The following is an 18,707-nucleotide window of genomic DNA, read 5'->3' as shown; positions in this document are numbered from 1 at the left end:
GACAAGTTTTGCGGGACACCTAAGTGCACGAGACTCGCCAACCAATACCCTTCGCAGCTGGACTGCCTAAAAGCAGCAGTAGTAACTGTTCTTGATTTGCTTATGCTGCGCATGTATAGATATGCGCGCGAGCTCAGCGCGACATGATATTTCCTTGCTTACTCTTTATATTTACTTCTTTCTACTTTTCCGTTCCCTACCCCGGAGGAAGGACGGCTCTAGCCAGGAGGCTCGAGCTACCCAGGCAAGACAGAGACAGGGGGAGGGGGGTGGGCAAGCGCTTTGCAGCGCAGAGTCAATGCGTAATTGGCCATGTCGAAATCCATATGCGTCCTCCGAGCCAAAAAACAGCCAAGCGCGGGCACGATTTATGGCTGCGAGCGCGGGGACATCTCTCGCGCGTTCTCGAGCTTTGCGAGGAAGGAAGGGAAGCAGGGACCGCCCATGGTCGGGCGAGGGAAGCAGCGGCATGCCTCGCGGTGCGGCCCAACCCAGGGCCGCCTCTGGCTCGGCCGCCACTTAACACCAACGAAGACGACGCCGCGCCGATTACTGGCCTTCCGAGCGGCACCCGCAATACGCTTGCCTGTTTGCGCCGCCGCTACTCCTTGCGTGCTACCGGCGAGGATATGCATTTCTTTTTGTGTCATCTTCAGTACAACATACGTGCTTGCGTATCGTCAGCTGCCGCGCACGCGCGCGCGCGCGCGTTTGAAGTTGCGTTGCGGGGAAATGTATTTAACAACATTTATTTTTTATCTTTGTTTCTCACGCTATACCCGCGCACATGCGACCTTCCCTCGCACCTCCATCTGCTCTCGCTCTCGCCCGCCTATTACTGTGTCAAGCGCGAACGGTTTTCCTTGGGCCCGAATATGTAGCAGTCGGTATGCGTCCCGCTCCGCCTCTTCTGATAAATATATATGTGTCTGGAACCTGCAACGCATATGCGGCAAAACCGCTACCGACGCAGTCTTATAAATGGTCGCGTTTCCCCCCCTCTCTCTCCCTCCCTCTTTCTTTTTTTACTTTAATCTTATGCGATACAAAACCGGTGTCGCGTTTAGGTCAGGCCAGGCTCACGCACCTGCCTCGGGGCCATCCAGGCGGTGTATGCAGTCTACGTACAGCGTGCGCGTAAACTCTCGACGAAGCGAAAGGGCGAGGTCGGGATGGGCGTGGACTCGTATCCATATTCACTCTTCTTGATGTAGCTCGCGTGCGAAAAGAACACCAAGATTGAACCCCAAAGTGGAGTCGTCCACGTGCGAACTCGAGCCTCATCCGGAATGCGCAACCGGTAGCGCTATATCACTCCTGCGGCCCTTGCAATTATCCATTAAAACGCTCGAACCACCGGTGCCGAGTCAAACCAGACTATGTACGTGCAGGGAGGAAAGTGAAAGGGCAAAAAAAACAGAGAAAGAGAGAGAGAGAGAGAGAGAGATCACGTCGTGGAAAATATCGTGGCGCGTCACCGGTAACCGTGCATGCGGTTGCTTCGAAGTTTCCGCTCTCCAATTTTTTGTGGCCTAACTACGCTCCCCAAAACCTAACCCGTATGCGCAAAAAGGTGCGTACGCTAAGGCTGTTCGTAATGGTCGATGCCAGCCGATCGTCATGTCGGACCAGGGACGTAGCCAGGAGATGGGAGGGAGAGGGGTGGCACTCCGGACACGTACCCCTCCGCCACCCTCTTCTTGAAACTTTTGCATACAATGCCGGAATACGTGGCATAAAACAACGTGCAACAACCGCTTGCCCTGCCCCTTTTTCCTCGAAATACATTCCTGTACGCCACAGTGTTGTGCACAGGTATTATTAGTGAATGCTGCCGGCAAATGACGATGAGAACTTATGAACAAACATCTTTGTAATTTAGAGCACAGGTCCTTCCCTTTCGCTCTGTTGAATCTCCTTACTTTTCTTTCACAGAGGAACACAACTCTGATAAGGTGGAATAGTATTTATGTTAGAACGAGTTGAGCGTTGCCGCTACCGTTACTTCTGATTCCTTATTGTTTTCTCTGTTTTTTACTCTTTGGCTCGTCAAGAACGTTCTCAAAGGAGTGACGCACAGCGGTTAACAATGATTAATATCTCCACCTGAAGCCAGCATTTTGACCAAGGTACACTTGCCTTCGCCATGATGGAGACAAGCCCCCTTGTCGAATTGGCCACTTCAATTCTTCACCTTCCTATCAACCTCTGTTTTCTTTCGATTTGTGCGGTAGTAAACACATTCAGGCCGAAAATGTTTCAGTGCACAAGTCTGGCAGTGTCGAATAACTTGGTATTGCTACCACGCGCACGTCAACTCTGAACTTTTCGTCTGTGTGAAGAAGGCAGCAAATCATTGCGAAGTTTCGTATGCATTATTTTTTCGTTTCTTAGCCCTGTGGAGGACATTGTAAATGTACATCATGATTTCTAGACGATGAAGGACTGCTGGAGGCACGTAACGCTTTGACATATTTCCCGTATATTAGCGGTGTCACATGCGTCTCAGATGGAAGATATATACCCTCCATCATGCGGTGTGCCAGTTAGCTTAAACCCATAATGTCTGAGGTGTTTCTATTACAGTCTCTCTATGTTTAACATGCGATGTAAAACTCCATAAATGTGCCGCAACGCCCCAGAGAGTACGACGCGTATATCAAGTGACCGTGCAAGGGGTTATAATGCACAATACCGCTCCGAAAAAAAGGCTACGCAACCTTTCACCATGACAGTCCAGGTACGCCAATCGGACCAAATAAGGAAGCAGGGATTATCTCACACAGTAACGTCAACTTTCTCAACAGCTTGTGGCAACGCTTAGCCGTAAATCAATTAGTGGTTCTCACGCCCTTGTCTTCTCACCGGTACGATATATACACCAGCGCTCAGCTGCGTAAGAAACAAGAATCGTGGTGTCCACCGGGGGCTTTCCGCCCGCCTACCCCAAGATTATCTATCGCCCCATCTATCGCCTCTCTCAGCTTGGAAATTCCTGTATCGGCCATCAATAACCATCATGTCGCATACCTGCGCAACGCGTATCCACGAGCTATACGTGGCCGCGACCCATAGCATCGCGATCTTATTAAAGACCGACTATTCTTCCCGGACGCCTCCTCGTCCTTCGTGCAAATTTTGCGCGTTGTCCGTCGCAACCTCGTAGGGGCGCCTGTGAACGACGGGGTAAAAAATGACACAAACAAGGACATGACAGCCTGCGATGGCGGAGATCTAGAAATCATATCAGTTTGGACCGGTTTTCATGAACCTCTCTTGCTTCTTTCCTTCTTTTGCCTTACCTCTTTGTACTACAAGTGGCCATGGACCGCCAAGGACTAAAAAAGAAAAAAAATACGAGAAAGAAGAACAAGCAAAGCACAAAACCGTGGGGACGCGTCGCCCGTGCTATTCTTTTGTATTAATTTTTCTGCGTAATCAGGAGCGCATGCAGTACGGCACCTTCGGGGCGCTGCGCTGGCCGCGTGAGAACGAACGGGGCAGCCGAGCTGGCGACCACACATAACTCACCGGTCACTTCCCATTAGGGCAAGAAAGCGAACCGCCCCGAGCGTCAGCTTCCCAGCGCAGTGGCAGCTACGGCTACGCCATACTGCGCTCTTATACACGCCGCCCAAACTCGCCTCGGCCCAGCGGTGGTGGTGGCGGCGGCGGCTCAAGCCATGCCTCCGAGGCAGTCCCGGCCATGCCGCACGGTGATCGTGCAGGCAAGCCAGCCTTCTTTCCGTCTCCTTTCCCGCCAGACCCCGAATCTCCCGCATACGAGATACCTCCTCCTTTGCCTGGGCGCTTTTGCGAAGCCGGCGCGCGGTATATGGTGCGCATACGAGGGCCGCGCCAGCTACGGTAGCGCGGCTTTTAAACAACGCGTGATTAATGCACGGTTCCAGCCAGCGGGCCGACCAGCCTGCCTGCCTCCACGGCTGTTGTCGTCGGCGCCTATCGCGGTGTGGCGGCTACTGTTTCGCCGCCGGCCCCCCTCGCTATACATGGGAGCCGAGCGCGATACTGTCTTGCGGGCAGGCGGAGTACATGTGTCTCTCGATATTTGCCGAGGTCTCGTACGAGGCTGTGGGAAGTGTGTGCGCGGCGGTAATGATCGGCGGCATTATTGCGGGAAGGTGGAGCTCAAAGCTCGCAATTTGACTCGCAAACGGTTTGCGATAACGCTCGGGCCCATTTTGCGAACTCTTGACGTACACTGCCGGGTGCTTTCGCAGCGATAACTGCGGTTTCTCGTCCGTTTTCGCGACGCATGTCGCCAGTGTGTCTTCACCATATCACCGAGGAAGAAGTCGGGAGACATCACTACACATGTCTGCAATGTAACGACGCGTTATAGGTACACTACGGGCCGCCGAAGTCGCCGTCATCACCGTTGCCATCGTTACAGCGTCGGGCAAGCTATCGGGCAAACTTCAGGTGGCCATTCTGCAGAATATTATTTCTTACATCTATTTTTAATATTTGCACAGACCTTATACGAAACGATCTTTGAGAAGGCCAATATATCTCTCAAAAAGAGATCTGTTAGCGGTTGCTAAGAGATCTCACTAGGCAACTAGGCAAGCGGTTGCTCACTAGGCAACCGCTGGCAGATAGCAGCGGGGTTACTTTGCCGGATCGGTAATTAATCGCTTATACGTACACACTTGACTGATACAATGACTGAGACGATAATTGAGATTCAAGACGGGGCAAAATGCGATCTACATGTACCGTGCGATTATCCACGGTGCAAATTTGTTGAAGAATGTCGATAAACTCGGCACAAGCGTTGCCGCCTCATTTGATAATTCCTTCAGCGTTGAATTGACGTAGCTTATACATCATCTTAGGCCCATAATGTTAATAAATAATTACAAATCAGGCAAAGCTTCATGGGATGCGTATGCCTCGCATTCAGCGAGTCTGCCTTACAGTTATCTAACCCGGTGAAAATCACACTCCGACAAGCAATACCTATATAGCGTGATAGCCACTGATCTACAGTGTCGGATTCATAACGGGTTACGGTGACAACCAAGGCGTCCTTCCTTTCGCTTCACTACTCTCATCTTTATACCAATATCGTGAAAGTAAAAATTCAACCAACGTATCCATTACCTTCACAGCCCTTCGTAATGCGCTTCGCGATTACCGATAGGCAAGCCGAAGGCGTCCATGGGCTGGCCTGCTGTTGGTCATTACCATTAACCCGTGTATCAAACGTGTCACTTGACGTTTTTATATGCCGCACTAAATTATTACTATTATTACCGTCGACGTTACTGTAGCAATCGTAGCCATCGATAGTGATCAGAAATGTCCACCAGGGGACGGGGGACGCTCGGTTGCGCGGCTCGAATATATATATATATATATATATATATATATATATATATATATATATATATATATATATATATATATATATATATATAGTGCATGCGTGCAGCTCTCTATACTACGGTTCCAGTCGCGAAAGTCACAGTCCCCGTGGGCGTCGCCTCCTCCTCACCGTCACGACGCCTGCGAGCGTAATTCCAGAACCGTGCTCTCGATCCGCAAATGACAGCATTAGCCGGTCGCCGCCATTGCCGTGCCTGTCTTTAAGCACCGCGTCACGACCTCGACGTGCGCTTGCACGTGCACGCACATACACACGACGCAAGAGAACAACACGCGTACCGGACACACTGGTCGAACCAGCGTGGTCGCCCGGCTCCCGGCCAGAACGTGCACATAATGTATATATCCGGACCGCGGGGGCTGCCGGCGCAAGAAGAGGCTAAGCAGTACGACGGTTCTGCGGGTACCACAACTCTTGAGTGCCTTATACGTATACGCATGCTATACACCCTGGCTTCTATCGTCGTCGATCCGTCGTTTCCTGTTCTGTCGGTGCAGCAAGGCTTGTCGTCTCTACTGCTACGTCCCGGTTCTAATTGTACGGCGGGCAGCTAATGAGAGCAACACCACAAAGAAGGCTTCCATCGCGGTGTGCTTCACGCCAAATTGTATAAGAGGTGCGTACGTTCCCGCCCCTGCTGCCAGTGGCTGTACACCTCTCAATTTATTTTGGCCGCAGTATCGGCTGCCACGCATGACGCCCGCATGTGTGTGCCATTGCGGCACACGGCTTGATTGCGAGAGTGATTTAAATGTGCTTATTTGTGCGCTGCTTGCACGAAGCACGCATCCGTGCGCAGAGAAAGAGGCGCGGATGAGAGAGCATGCGCACATCCTGGTGAGCGCGATGCATCGTGAAATGCGCCTTGTATTGCTGCGGGTTCTTAGTGATTCGATTCATTTGTCTGCCACTGCTACTATCCCAGCGCCCTGTGGCTTTGGAGTAATAATGGCGCTGCCGTATACAGCAGGAAGAGGCGTGTCCACGGGCCAGTGTGGATCAGAACGCGAAGCGAAGCGCCGGTTGAATGACACAGTTAAATTTCTTGGGAAGTTCGCAGTTTCGAATGGGTCGTCTCCAGCTCGCAAAATGAAAAGTCCTGGTCAAGATGACGACATCACGTTGACCCTCCTTGAAAAATCGCGTTGCAGGAAGTTTGACTCGCCATAGATGGTTAGTGTAGTGACAAGGTGTACGTGTACTTTCGTCAAGGCTACTGATTCTCCTTTTTTTTTCTTCCTTTTTGTAGTTATATTTTTCTTTCTTAAGTTGGCATAGTCGCGAATACCGTACACGTTCACAAAAGCAAAACAAGAGTGAACATCACTTAAAAAAAAAACTCCTTGAGTTTTACGTGCCAGAACCACGATCTGATTATGAGGCATGCACGCCGTAGTGAGCGGTTCCGGACTAATTTTGACCACCGGTGTCCTTTAACGTGCACACAATGCACGGTACGCGGGAGTATTTGGATTTCGTCTCCCTCGAAATTCGGCCGCCGTGACCGGAATTATATCTCTCGCCCTCCTATTTAGCAGTGAACGCCATAGCCACTAAACCCGCCGTGGTTGCTCAGTGGCTATGGTGTTAGGCTGCTGAGCACGAGGTCGCGGGATCGAATCCCGGCCACGGCGGCCGCATTTCGATGGGGGTGAAATGCGAAAACACCCGTGTACTTAGATTTAGGTGCACGTTAAAGAACCCCAGGTGGTCTAAATTTCCGGAGTCCTCCACTACGGCGTGCCTCATAATCAGAAAGTGGTTTTGGCACGTAAAACCCCATATATTATTTTCATAGCCACTAAGCCTACACGGCGGGTAAACATAGCAGTTGTCAAAACGTTCGCATTTTAAACAGACATCCACGTAGATAATTCAAACATGGCAAAAATCACTAGTTTTTTTTTTTTTTTTTCAGCAAGCTACTTGAATGCGCACTCGCGTCAATATCGTAAAGGATAAGAATGTGATGCTGAAAGTCTCTATCAAGCAATGAAACAATTAGGTGCAACTTTTTTTTTTTTCGACAGCATTATGCACCCTCACGACCTTACGGACTAGTAACACTCATCAATGCACAAACACCAGTAGAGGGCCTAAACAGCACACCAACTTCTGCCCTCAGTTCAGGTAAAATTATGTGTGCTGGCCAAGAATGAATAGGTGTACAATTCACAATGAGTTTGACTTTTCACAAGTTCTTTGCGAGTTTCGTGCTCGCTTTCGCGCGAGTTTTTATGCATGCTTCGCGCGCTGTCGGACTATTATACGCGGGAGTGGCTGGTGAAACGACACGCGCTTTTACGCGAGCGAACGATATGTACATGTATATACTTTGGCGCACTCAACTGTAATTGACGTCTATACGTAATGCGAATCATTTATGATTTGTAGAGAACAGTTGCAGGATTAATGTAACTATTGTGTAGCGAACGGTTACGTAGAGATTATATGCTGCAGTAGTGTTTATGTTTATATATCTATAGTTGGTAAGACAGAATGCTTTAATGGTAAGATATAAGATTGAAATGCAAACTAAAACTAACACCCAGTGACGTCAGGGCACGTACCCAGTCGCCCCTCTGGCACATAATTTTAGAGTGCACTATCACCGACATCGGCTCACGAGAGAGGCGTTGATGAGCTCACCCGCCATAAAGTGGCTGGATTCGGAGAAGAATGCTTGGCATTAGAAATTGTTACGGTGAGGCAGATGCATGCATCTTCACACAGTTGCAAACGCTCACAAATTCGCGCACGCTGAAGCCGATGCGCACCAGCGGATCTAAGCGGCAGCGCATCGAGCGGTTTCGTCGACTGCACTGAGATACATACGTGTGCCGCTGAGCCAGTGGCGCGGCATAGCCGGGAGCGCGGAGTGGTTGATAAAGGGAGAAAGAGCGACAGATACAGTCTGCGTGGAGGGGGAGTGCGGGAAGGGGGGAGGGGAGAAATAGCGGCGCTAATTAATCTCCCCGCGCCATAAATGAGTCCGGCTGCCCGACGACGACACTTGATTAAAGGTGGACCATGCGGCGGCGGCCGGCTCCAATTTCGAATCCCCTCGCGACCTGTGCGGGGCGCGACGATGCCGCCCTTGTATCACCCACCACACCAGACCTCTCCCACCACGCTATACATCAGATGCCATATCTCTCTGCCCGTTAGATGTACAGGAAGACACACAGATCGAAAGACACGCAGCGCCACCATTTGGGGGCGAGTCGCCCGTAACACTGTAACTGGCTTGTGGCCGTTTCTGGCCACCACACTGAAAAACCACACGGCACAAGTGCCGGATGGACCGGGCGAAGGTGTTTCTAGTGAGCTGGTAAAACAGTAAAGACTTAGGCTTTGCAGAAATTGTGCCGACGCGTTAAGCATAGGAAACTCAAAATTTGAACGGTTTTCGTATGTTTGTGTGCCCTCTAATACACCCTTGCACTTAAAGGAAGCCACTTGGTGTGCGCGGTGATGCGCAGCATAACGTATAACGTGGCTTCAGTGTTGTTGACTTTAATAATAAAAGAAGCTCAGTGGCGTCCTTTGTAATAAACTACCTTTCTAATGGCTTAGCTGTGTAATTCTGGCGAAGCATTTCTTTCTTTATATTTAACACTTAATTGTTTCTAATTAACATATTGTTACCGTTTCGCCTTTGGCATTCCTCTATTATAGTGTGTCCTTTATACAGATGGGCATTGATTTTTTGCGGAATCGAGCAAACGAAAGAATATAGATTTCAACCTCTGCTTGCGATCACACAGCACACACCTATTCGTCACTTTTCTGCGTTTAAAGGTATTTGAAGACAAATGACGATATGCGAAATTTCGTAAGCAGGCTTTTCCACACAGCTATATTGGCCTAACAAAGATGGCCGCGTTCCAGCTAGTAGCACTGTGAAATCCTGAAACACGAATTTTTAAAGCTTCGATGGTGCGAAGAAGGGAAGGCAGCACAGGGATGACTTCAGCAAGTCGCATGTTGACACCTTAATTACGATTCTAACCCGAGATCCGCCATCGTGGTTAGGTGAAATTAGATGTGTGGAGAAGCGCACTTGCATAATTTCGCATATCCCCGTTTCTATTTCGATGGTAGCGTATTCTGGCCTTATTATGCATTTAGACATAAGCTGCTGTCCTTTCTATTAAATCTAATGAGCCATTCTACTCTGTAAAGGTATATTACCAGCGAAGCTGTGTAGCACACGACAAAGAGGTAACACAGAACTTTGAACAAAGGTACGAACACATCTAATGCCTTGGCATCCGCGTTGATTCTTGATATCAATTCGTTATATACATACGCGTTTTCATTTCGCGATGTATTGAGGCAAGGAATTTGCGACCTAAATCACCGCACCGACTGGCCAGTGCCGTCAGCGCCTTCGCAGATGGAGGGGCACTATGGGAACGCCGGCATGATGAGCGACAACGGAGCCAGCTGCGGAAGAAGACGACGACGAACGCGCGAGTAGTAGCACGAGCCATTGCTGATGATGATAGTTTCCTATCACACAGATTTGTTGACGGACACGAAAAATGCACGGAACCCTAGCCATAAAATAGCTTCGCTGTAACATAGCATGCGGAAGTTTGAAAAATAAGCACATTCTATGTTTGAAATCAATTTCCCATTTGTAATCATCTTACCCTTTTAGTAGTATCTAGGTTAATAACGATATTATATTGGAATAAGAATAGTATATTCGAATTATCAAGGCTAAGTTTTAATTTCAAGCTTCAAAGTCTGAACGCAGAGACAGTGCTCGACTATATTCGGACCACTTATCTCGTTTCTTGAGAAACGAGCAGCCACGTGCGAGAAGTTTTAGCACTCCTGCTTTCTTATAAGGCACGATTCCAGTTAGCATTCTTTCTGGCGATTCCATTCTTTTCTAACGTTAAAGAACATTGGAAAAAATTGATGTGCTATGATCGACCCCCCGCCGTCGATTGTTAAGGGGACTTTCAAATAATTGTAGACGTGTTTCTACTGCGGTATACCACTGGCAAAATTTGAAGCATATTTTTGGTTTCGTGTAAGGATAAGGTGCAATCAGTATATTGCTCGCGAGAGACCATGCTGCAATATTTTTTACTTCAGCGCGACGTGCTTGCAGATCGCATGGGCGGAGTGGAATCGGAATGGAATCGACGCAAATCGACGCATTCCTAATCGGAATGGAATCGACGCAAAAGAATGCCACTGGTGGCCGCGGTCCCGTCTTTCGAGGAAGTACGTACGCGTCTTACTGCGTGGTTCCCGGGGTCCGTCGACGGTGACCTTGATGGCCTTGGTGTATGTGGCCACTTGCGGCGGGTTCGTGCTCAGTGTGATGGTGATGGTGAAGCTCTTGCCTGCACCCAGAAGAGGAGGGAGAAAAGGCACCCGTTAGAATTGCTTGCGGCAGTAAACAGACACAAGGAACAGAGATAAAGAAACTATATAGAGATAGTGCGGGATCAACCAAAGTTGTGTGTCGGCACCCTTTGATAGCACGTACAGTATACACATAGTACAACCACCTTCAAAAGTGCAGCTTCAGTTGTAATCGAGAGTGGGCGAACTGAAACTGCAAAGGCCAACGCGACCGCTATACAAAGCATTTGCGGAGCACCGAAAAGAGAACGAAACTTTCCAACAAGAGGGCAAACTCCCCGCGCTCGCAAATCCGACCACACGCGCCACAGAACATCAAATATGCAGGACGTGTACACGTCCTTTCCTTTGTGCGCTATGCATACGTCCATGCTTAGTGATCCCACTGCTTCTCCGCACGCATACAGCGCAGCTAAGAAGTGCACGCTTCCGAGTCTGGACATGTTCGGGGGTTTCCCACAAGAAAAGCCGCGACGACATCCTGACAGTCTAAACAAGCCTCGTGTAAACAACTCTGACCGAACTGTGGCTGCCAGGGTGGGTTGCGCAAACTCTACGGCCTGTGCCCCTCCAAACCCAATGCGAACACCCGCCGCCCCTCCTTTGCTAGCGCTTGGGAAAACACGACTTGAAATGGCCCTTATACTTGAGCAGAAAAAAGTTTACAGACGGTGTGAACAAGATCGCTCACTCGTCTCCGTTCTGCGTTGCTCTATAGGAGGGCAGACTGATCCTGAATGCACCGTCCGTCGCCGGGCACGCCCCCCCTTCTCTCACCACGACGGATTCAAGCGCGCAGGGAACCAGAGACCAGAGAGTTGCCTCCGCGTTCCCTTCCAGGGAGCCGTCTCAGCCATTCCTTCTATCTTTCTTTTTTCCCTTTCTTGTCTGGTCTCCCGCCTCTCCCGTTTTTACTTCTTTTTCCCGGGTCGGGAGCAAGTGTTGTTGAGGCTGTTTAACACGGGTACGGGCCGAGGACCAAGCCAGTAAGGAGGAGGAAGCGTTCCGGGGGCGATTGTGTCGTCGTCGACGCCGGTCGCCGTCGTGTGGGAGGAAGAAGCCGCGCAGTGGCGCGAGCGCGCGTGTTTGCGTTTGCGTGGCGCGGACGACAGCCTCTTTAACGTCCCGACGCGCCGTAGATCTTTCCTTATCGTCTTTCCCCTCTGGGGGGAAGCTCCCGACCACGCTCGTCCCCTTCGCGCGTACAACCCTCCTTCCCCACTCGCTCAAGGCGACAACGCTAGCCGCACGCGCCACAGTCAGCGACCCTAGCGGACAGAAGACGTGTGATGCCGTGGTGCGGGAACTGTGCTTGTGGAGCCGCTGCTTAGAGAATGGCAGTGGAACACGTTGCATGAGATTAGAGAGCGCTGCTCTCTCTCCCTCTCTCTGTCTCTCTACAAAGGTGAGACGCAGATATTACGGCAGGAACTGCGCGCGGCGTCTCTCGCGAGCCGATGGAGGGGCCTTAGCCGATGGTTAGCCACAGCAATACTTCAAAGAGGCTCCACGTCGCCGCTCACGCTGTTGTCTAACTATAATAAATGGATGAGCCGGAAAATGTGGAAGTAGCTAGACGCGGCTTCCTTAAGGAAGGTTAGTTTCACGAGAACTAGAGCTGGGGATTTTCAGTCAAAAGCACTCCGCAGCAGCAAAATAAAGTGGAAGATAAATCTAAGTTATAGTTCCCGTTTTGCATTCGTTCCTTCCCCGCACTGAGGTCAGCATCGATTTTATCAAGGAAATCGTTGAGCTACGAGGTGACGGAATTGGGTACAAGATTTGTTATTTTGCGTTTTAAGGATAATGTTTACCCCTTTACTTCCTGGCACATCTAAAATGCATAGACAACTGCTTTGGGCATACGGAGTCAATGAGGTTCTAAGGAAACTGATTAGAGTAACTACGATGAATACAGACTGCTTCCATATATGACTGGGTTTGTTTTACGTGTCGATGCAGCATTCTCGAGATCTCAGTCATCGCTTCTTACACTCACTTCTGAAAGCCATTTGTATAATCCCTGTTTCGGTTATAAAATGTTTTAACGTCGCCCGCCCGGTAAATGACGCTTTCATGGACAGATGGGCGTAATCTTTACTATATATCATGAAAGACAGACATCGAACAAATAAATACATGCGATAAAATACAAGCCTATATTCTTTTGGAACAAAACGGGTTGTGTTCTTGTTAAGTCGGGGTTGAAATAATGTATTTGCACGTCCTGTATCTCAGTGTTCATTCTATTACCCTTAGCAACAAAGAGGAATTACTGTTTGTGATGCTACTGGCTTTGCTTTCAGAACTGTTTTGATGTGTTACACTGTATAATTCCTCTGATCTTCCACAATGCCAAAAATAGATCACTTGAATGTAAATTAAATGTTATAGAATCTGCAGCTCGCTACGTTTGCTGTTCTTTCAGCGCAGAAGTTTGTCCTGCTCATGAAGCAAGAAATATTTTCGAACTAAAATCATTCTAGTTAAGGGGAGACGTGAGGAGAACGTCAAACTACTGTCAAGTCATCGTTAGTCCGTACTGTATTTACAAGCAGATTTTTCATGTGCAAATGCGCATCTCAGGCGAAGAACTGCTGGCGATTTGATATCACCATGCCTCGGAAAGTTTGCAGAAAACTACACCGGTCTAAGAACGTACATGCAGGCGTTATGCAAATCGGAAAGCGGAGAGCACACGGCTCTTGTAGATAAAGTGGCGCAGCGACCATAGATCTTTATTTACTACCTCCTTGACCAGAAGCACTATAGGTATCGTTCACCCGATACCCCCTTTTCTCTCCAGCAACAAATTAAACGAGCACGCGAAAAACGTTTCTCTCGTGAACGAGAAGTAATTGCACCGAAACACCGGTGGCAAATCATTCGCAGCCGATGAGGGCGACGTTACCATTCGCATGACCCCGCCCACCTCCAAGTCAGCGATTCGCGGCGCGACTGTACGGCACACGTATTGCACTTCTTCGCACCTCGCAGCAACCCTTTCCGCGTAGGCACGAGCGACACAACCGAGCTCGTTGCGTCCGCAATTATCGGCCGCGGCCAGCGTTCGATCCAGTCGGGGGAGTTCAGTCGCGGGTCCGCAACGAGATCGTCCACGCGGCGGCGCCCCCGGCGCCGCGTATGCACGGATGCACCATTGACGCGCTATTTATAAGTTGGCGCTCCACGCTCGCGTGCCCAAACAGTAGCCGCGGCCCTTCTCAGAACCTTTTCTCACGCTCCCGACGCCAAGCGTAGCGAACCGGCAGGCGCCAGGCCCGACATGTTCATGCTCGCTTATGGGTGCACACATACACTCACACACGCTATCTCTCTCTCTCTCTCGGTTTGAGGCAAGAAGGCGACAAAGAACGTAAGACGGATGTGTGCTTCGCGCGGGTGTGAAGAAGAGGTTGCACGAGGAAGGGTGCGAGTACAGCCTGCTGTTTGTACGCTGCGTATTTGCCTGGGTTACCTTCAGGGAGCTTGGCGGGGCGTTCAAAAAGGGTGTTCGCATACACAGCAGTGCGCGCGGGCTCGTTCCACCGTTCGGGTAGCCGCACCGGTAGAGGGCTATATATGCGTGCCTCGCCAGAGGCGACCGCGTCCTCTTCGACGTCAGTGAACCGTGCCGTACTTGTCTCTGCTATTTGGGGGGAGAGAGAAAGAGCGGAATCGCCGCCCGGGCCAATAAGGTCTCCGAAAGAGCACGCATGACCTCAGGGCGATGGGACAGAGTGGCGAGGGACGGAGGTTTGGCGCTATGGAACAAACGGTAGCCATTTTTAATCTATCAGCGTGGCCAGCTCCGTGGGGACGAGCGCATAACGTTCCCGGCACTGCAAGATATTCGAAACGAAAAGAAACGAACAAGAAAACAAAAAAGAAAGTTGGAACGACAAGAAAGCCAGCCAGGGAAGGGAAGCAAAAGAAGAAGACGGTGGGGAGGAAGACGAAGCAGCAGAAGAAGAAGCGAGCGATATTGAAAGAAGGGCATGGGATCGCCGAGAAGCCGCTGTTGGGGGGAACGCTAGCAGTTGACCCCCTGAAGAGCGCGCTGAGCTGCGCACGGTGCAGGTGACTTCGGGATGCGCTTGTGCGGCGGTGGCGTCGCTCGACGCTTCTCTCTGGCGGCGTGTCATTACCATTAATCCGGCATTAATAATAGACACGGGGGACAGCGTGGCACCTCCATTGGAAGAAGAAGAAGAAGCAGAGCGGGGACGCCTTTACCGGTCCGGGAGTGCCATTAAATTATTCCTTCTCCTTCGCCCTCGTGCCCTCCCATCTTCGTCCAGGGTTCCTTTATGTGTCTCCTCCCAAACGCGGGTCCTTCGGCCGCATGCGTGCGGGCTGCTAGCTCGTGCTGTTGGTTATTCTTGCTGAGAAGAGAAAACGACCGGTTATGTTAGGTTGCGCGCGGGCGTGCTACTGCTGCGTGGATTCTCGCATGCCAGCTGTGTCGCGTGATGCCCAGGCTCGACGAGTATGAGGAAATGTGAGCGTCATCGCCGCGCTCCCGGAAAGTATACGTTCGGCGCGCCATTTCTGAGGCAAAGAAAAAAGCGTTTTGTTTGCCAGGAACCCCTCTGCTCAATTACTTCACTTTCGTATCGCGCCTGCCGGAACACGGGCGGCTGCGATGACTTATGAATATATGTATTGTTAATTGATGACGTATGGTGATAATTCCAGTATATTTGGAATTGTCCTACTGAACAAAAAGACGCAACTTATAGTCCCCGTGTCGCCACTGAACTACGTTAAACGACCGTTAATCAGTCAATTTTCCTCCAATAAGAAATATCAATCAATTAGGATACCAGACATTTACAGTGGTTTCGCTGGCGGTGGAACAAGAAGTTGTGGTGCACTGAGGCGTTGCCGGCGAAGACAAAATTAGGAGGTCAGCATGGAGTACTAAGAGGCGCACAAGACCCTTTGGTGAATCGTTTCCTTTTTTTTCTGTGTGTGATAATCTCATCGAACAAGCGACGACAAAGTTGACCACTAGGCATTCACTGAGGAATAGAATTTTCCTTGGACAGATGTTCATTGAATTACATTATGAATGTGTATTCTCGCACTGTCACATACATCTTCATGTGTGTCCAAAGTTCAGCGCGAACTATCCTGCAAAATTCCTACAAAGAGATTACGTGCAGGCGAAGTGGTTGCATGTAAGAAGCTAGAAGGCCAACTCAAGTGAGCGAGAAAACTTAGAGCGCAAGAAAGGCACTGGACAAGAAAGGGGAGCAGACACCGTACGCATTATAACTTGATGTGAGCGTGACACATCCGTCTAAGCGTGACACCGCCACGAGCATGTTACGCCCGGTAGCATACTTGCAGCCGGCAGTATTTTGCTGAAGACACTTCGTTCCACACCCCCCGCCCCCTATACGAAAGGACTGAGGAGACAGCCCGGAGAGATCTCACCGATGCTCCAGTCGCCCAAGTATAACTGGCACTCACTTTTGCGAGCTCTTATGGTTCAGTCAAGTGCGAAGCGTCCACATTTTCGCAACATTAGCACGGACACGCCACCGGTCAGCCGCGGGAAGATGTCTGCTCGCTCCCTACAGACGCACGCAACACAGATTACCGACAGACTTCCTGGCGTATATAACTTGCGTCGCCTTCCACGTGTTCGTCTATACAACTGATGCGCATCGCCAGTAGGTCTTTTTCGCTCATTTCTCTGTGTGTTCTCTGTTTCCTTTCAGCACAAATAAATCTTTCTCTCCCTCTGCCATCCTTTCACGTGCGGTTCCTCTTCTGACAAGAGGAGGTGCCGTTCAGCGACACGAGCGAGGCCTCGGCGAACAAGCTACCCCCCACGCCGAACGCTTTCCTTTATAGCCCTAATCTCGCTGCTCGAAAACGGCCGAAATTTTTACAAATGGGCTCACGATTTCTCGTGTCCGTCGGCGCGGTCGGCACCCCCCCCCCCCCCCCGGACCTCCGCTTTCCCTTCTCCTCGGCTATACAACTCGCCGCGCACAAACTCGCACCAACCGCCACACTACCGCAGGAGGCACCACAACCGCCATCGCGTACGTACATACGTACACCCTTCGATTTTCCGCGCTGCAACTCTCCTTTCGTTTCTCTCCGCGTCGGAGATATAAACGGCCGCTGAGGGGCCAGGATGCTCCTCACGCCCGGCCGATCCGTCTCATTCACGTACGTGCCTGTTTGTGCGTGCGTTTTTTATTTATTTGTGGGTGCGCGTGTGGCGATGTGTACGTGCGCGCACACACACGCGTGGCCATCTTCTCCGCGCGAAAGACGCAACGGCCCGTCGAGGCACGTATACGCACTACCACGGGATATATACTTAGGATGCGATCCGAGGATAATCTTAGGGGCCTCCACTAACAAGCCGGCCATAAAGAGGAGAGCAGTATATCTATCTACGCGCCAAACGCGCGCGCGAGCGCGCGCGCGCGCGCAAACGCTAGAACACAGCTCCGCCACACACGCACCGTCGGCCGCAAAATGACCGCGCCGCCAACTTCTAATACCTTTACAACTCCTCCCCTTTCTTGCGGCGCACACGTGAGCGACCACCCTCCTCGGCAGGGCATCCGCGCACGTTTCCCTGGACACGTCATTGCCCGCCATCTTCAGCGCGTCCCTCAGACCAACGCTGTGTAGGCTGACGACTGTGTTTTGTTCGTTAGATTACTCCTTCTTTTACTACTTCTTTCTTTTCATTCTTTCTTCATCTTCCCTCTCTTCTTTCTTTTGTCTCGTCGTCTCTTCTTGCAGCTCTAATGTCGGGCTGTGCAACGAGGGTGCAGTGACTTTAACGTGGGTGCTTGGGCAGTTAACGTTGCCCAACGTGCGCCTTTTTTGGCGGGAACGACGGTGCTATAGGGTCACGTTCGTCGTATATACCGCTTCCCAGAGTAACTGAAGAAGAAAACGCCGACAACCTCAACGTTGTTGAGGTTTTAAGAGAGAGAAATCGTTTCGCGACCAGATTTAGTGTTGTGCTGCGAGTGAAAGAGAAAGCCAAATGATAAAAAAAAAATGAAGCGGGCAGGTTGCCGAACTATTCCGACAGGTTACGTTATAGCGGGAGGGTTGAGTCAAGAATGTAGATAAGTGGAAAAATCACGGTGTCGACTGATGAGAGAAGGAAAAAATGCAAACGTGACGGGGACTGCAGTTTTAGGAGGGAAGAGACGAGCGATGACGGGGGTGCGCGCGCATGCGTAGCACTTCTGCCGCAGCACCTCGTCGTCACGCCACGGTCTGGCCCTCCATATCCAGTGCTTTTTTTATTGTTCTTCTTCTACTATAACTTGCCCCCGTAAATGAGGCACGTCGGGTTCAAACAGCTAGAGAAGCCTCGGCATTCTTTCGCATTCGTTGTTGTCGTTTATCTGCTTCGATGATTAGCGCGCTGGCTGATGACTCCGGCAGGATTGCGCACGCAGTGGTCTGTCTCAAGAACTGGGAGCGGCCGGCCAGGACGCGCACACGGCAGTGACTGGGGCGAACACTGCGGTAGCCGGCCGGAATATCGACGACAGCCGCGAGGCGAAGCCGTAATTATCGTGGACGTTCACCGCAAAGAGGCGCTGTGGCGCGCGAGTCATCAGCGGTATACGCGCAGCTTCTGCACATGCGTCGTCTTTCTTTTTTTTTGAAACACCGACAACACGGCTTCGCTTGCACAACACCAACGCTTACGAGGCGTATGCGATTTCTGCGTTGGTTCTCGGTGAAAAAAAATAAAACGAATATATAATGCCCGAAGCGACAGTAAAAGAAGGATCTTCTATCCACTGAAGTAATTTATGTTCCCCTCGTTTTTAAGATGTATGCCAACTCTTCGGCTTCGGTTTCTGAATAGGTGGTATGGGTATGGATATCGTTGGATGTTTTAGCG

At 50.6% G+C, this 18,707-nt stretch overlaps 1 protein-coding gene across 1 annotated transcript in view; it reads right to left on the bottom strand.

Moving 5' to 3' along the window:
* The window catches only part of LOC142585528 (uncharacterized), a 134,131-nt gene that overhangs the window by 57,709 nt on the left and 57,715 nt on the right, over nucleotides 1–18,707 (bottom strand). Inside the window, exon 2 of the mRNA XM_075696337.1 lies at nucleotides 10,675–10,779. Coding sequence (XP_075552452.1) covers nucleotides 10,675–10,779 — 105 coding nt within the window. The remainder of the gene's footprint in view (nucleotides 1–10,674; nucleotides 10,780–18,707) is intronic.

Source organism: Dermacentor variabilis, chromosome 6, assembly GCF_050947875.1.
Source record: "Dermacentor variabilis isolate Ectoservices chromosome 6, ASM5094787v1, whole genome shotgun sequence".
Lineage (NCBI taxonomy): Eukaryota > Metazoa > Arthropoda > Arachnida > Ixodida > Ixodidae > Dermacentor > Dermacentor variabilis.
The sequence above is the reverse complement of the archived record's forward strand: the minus strand, read 5'-3'. Positions and strand labels throughout refer to the sequence as shown.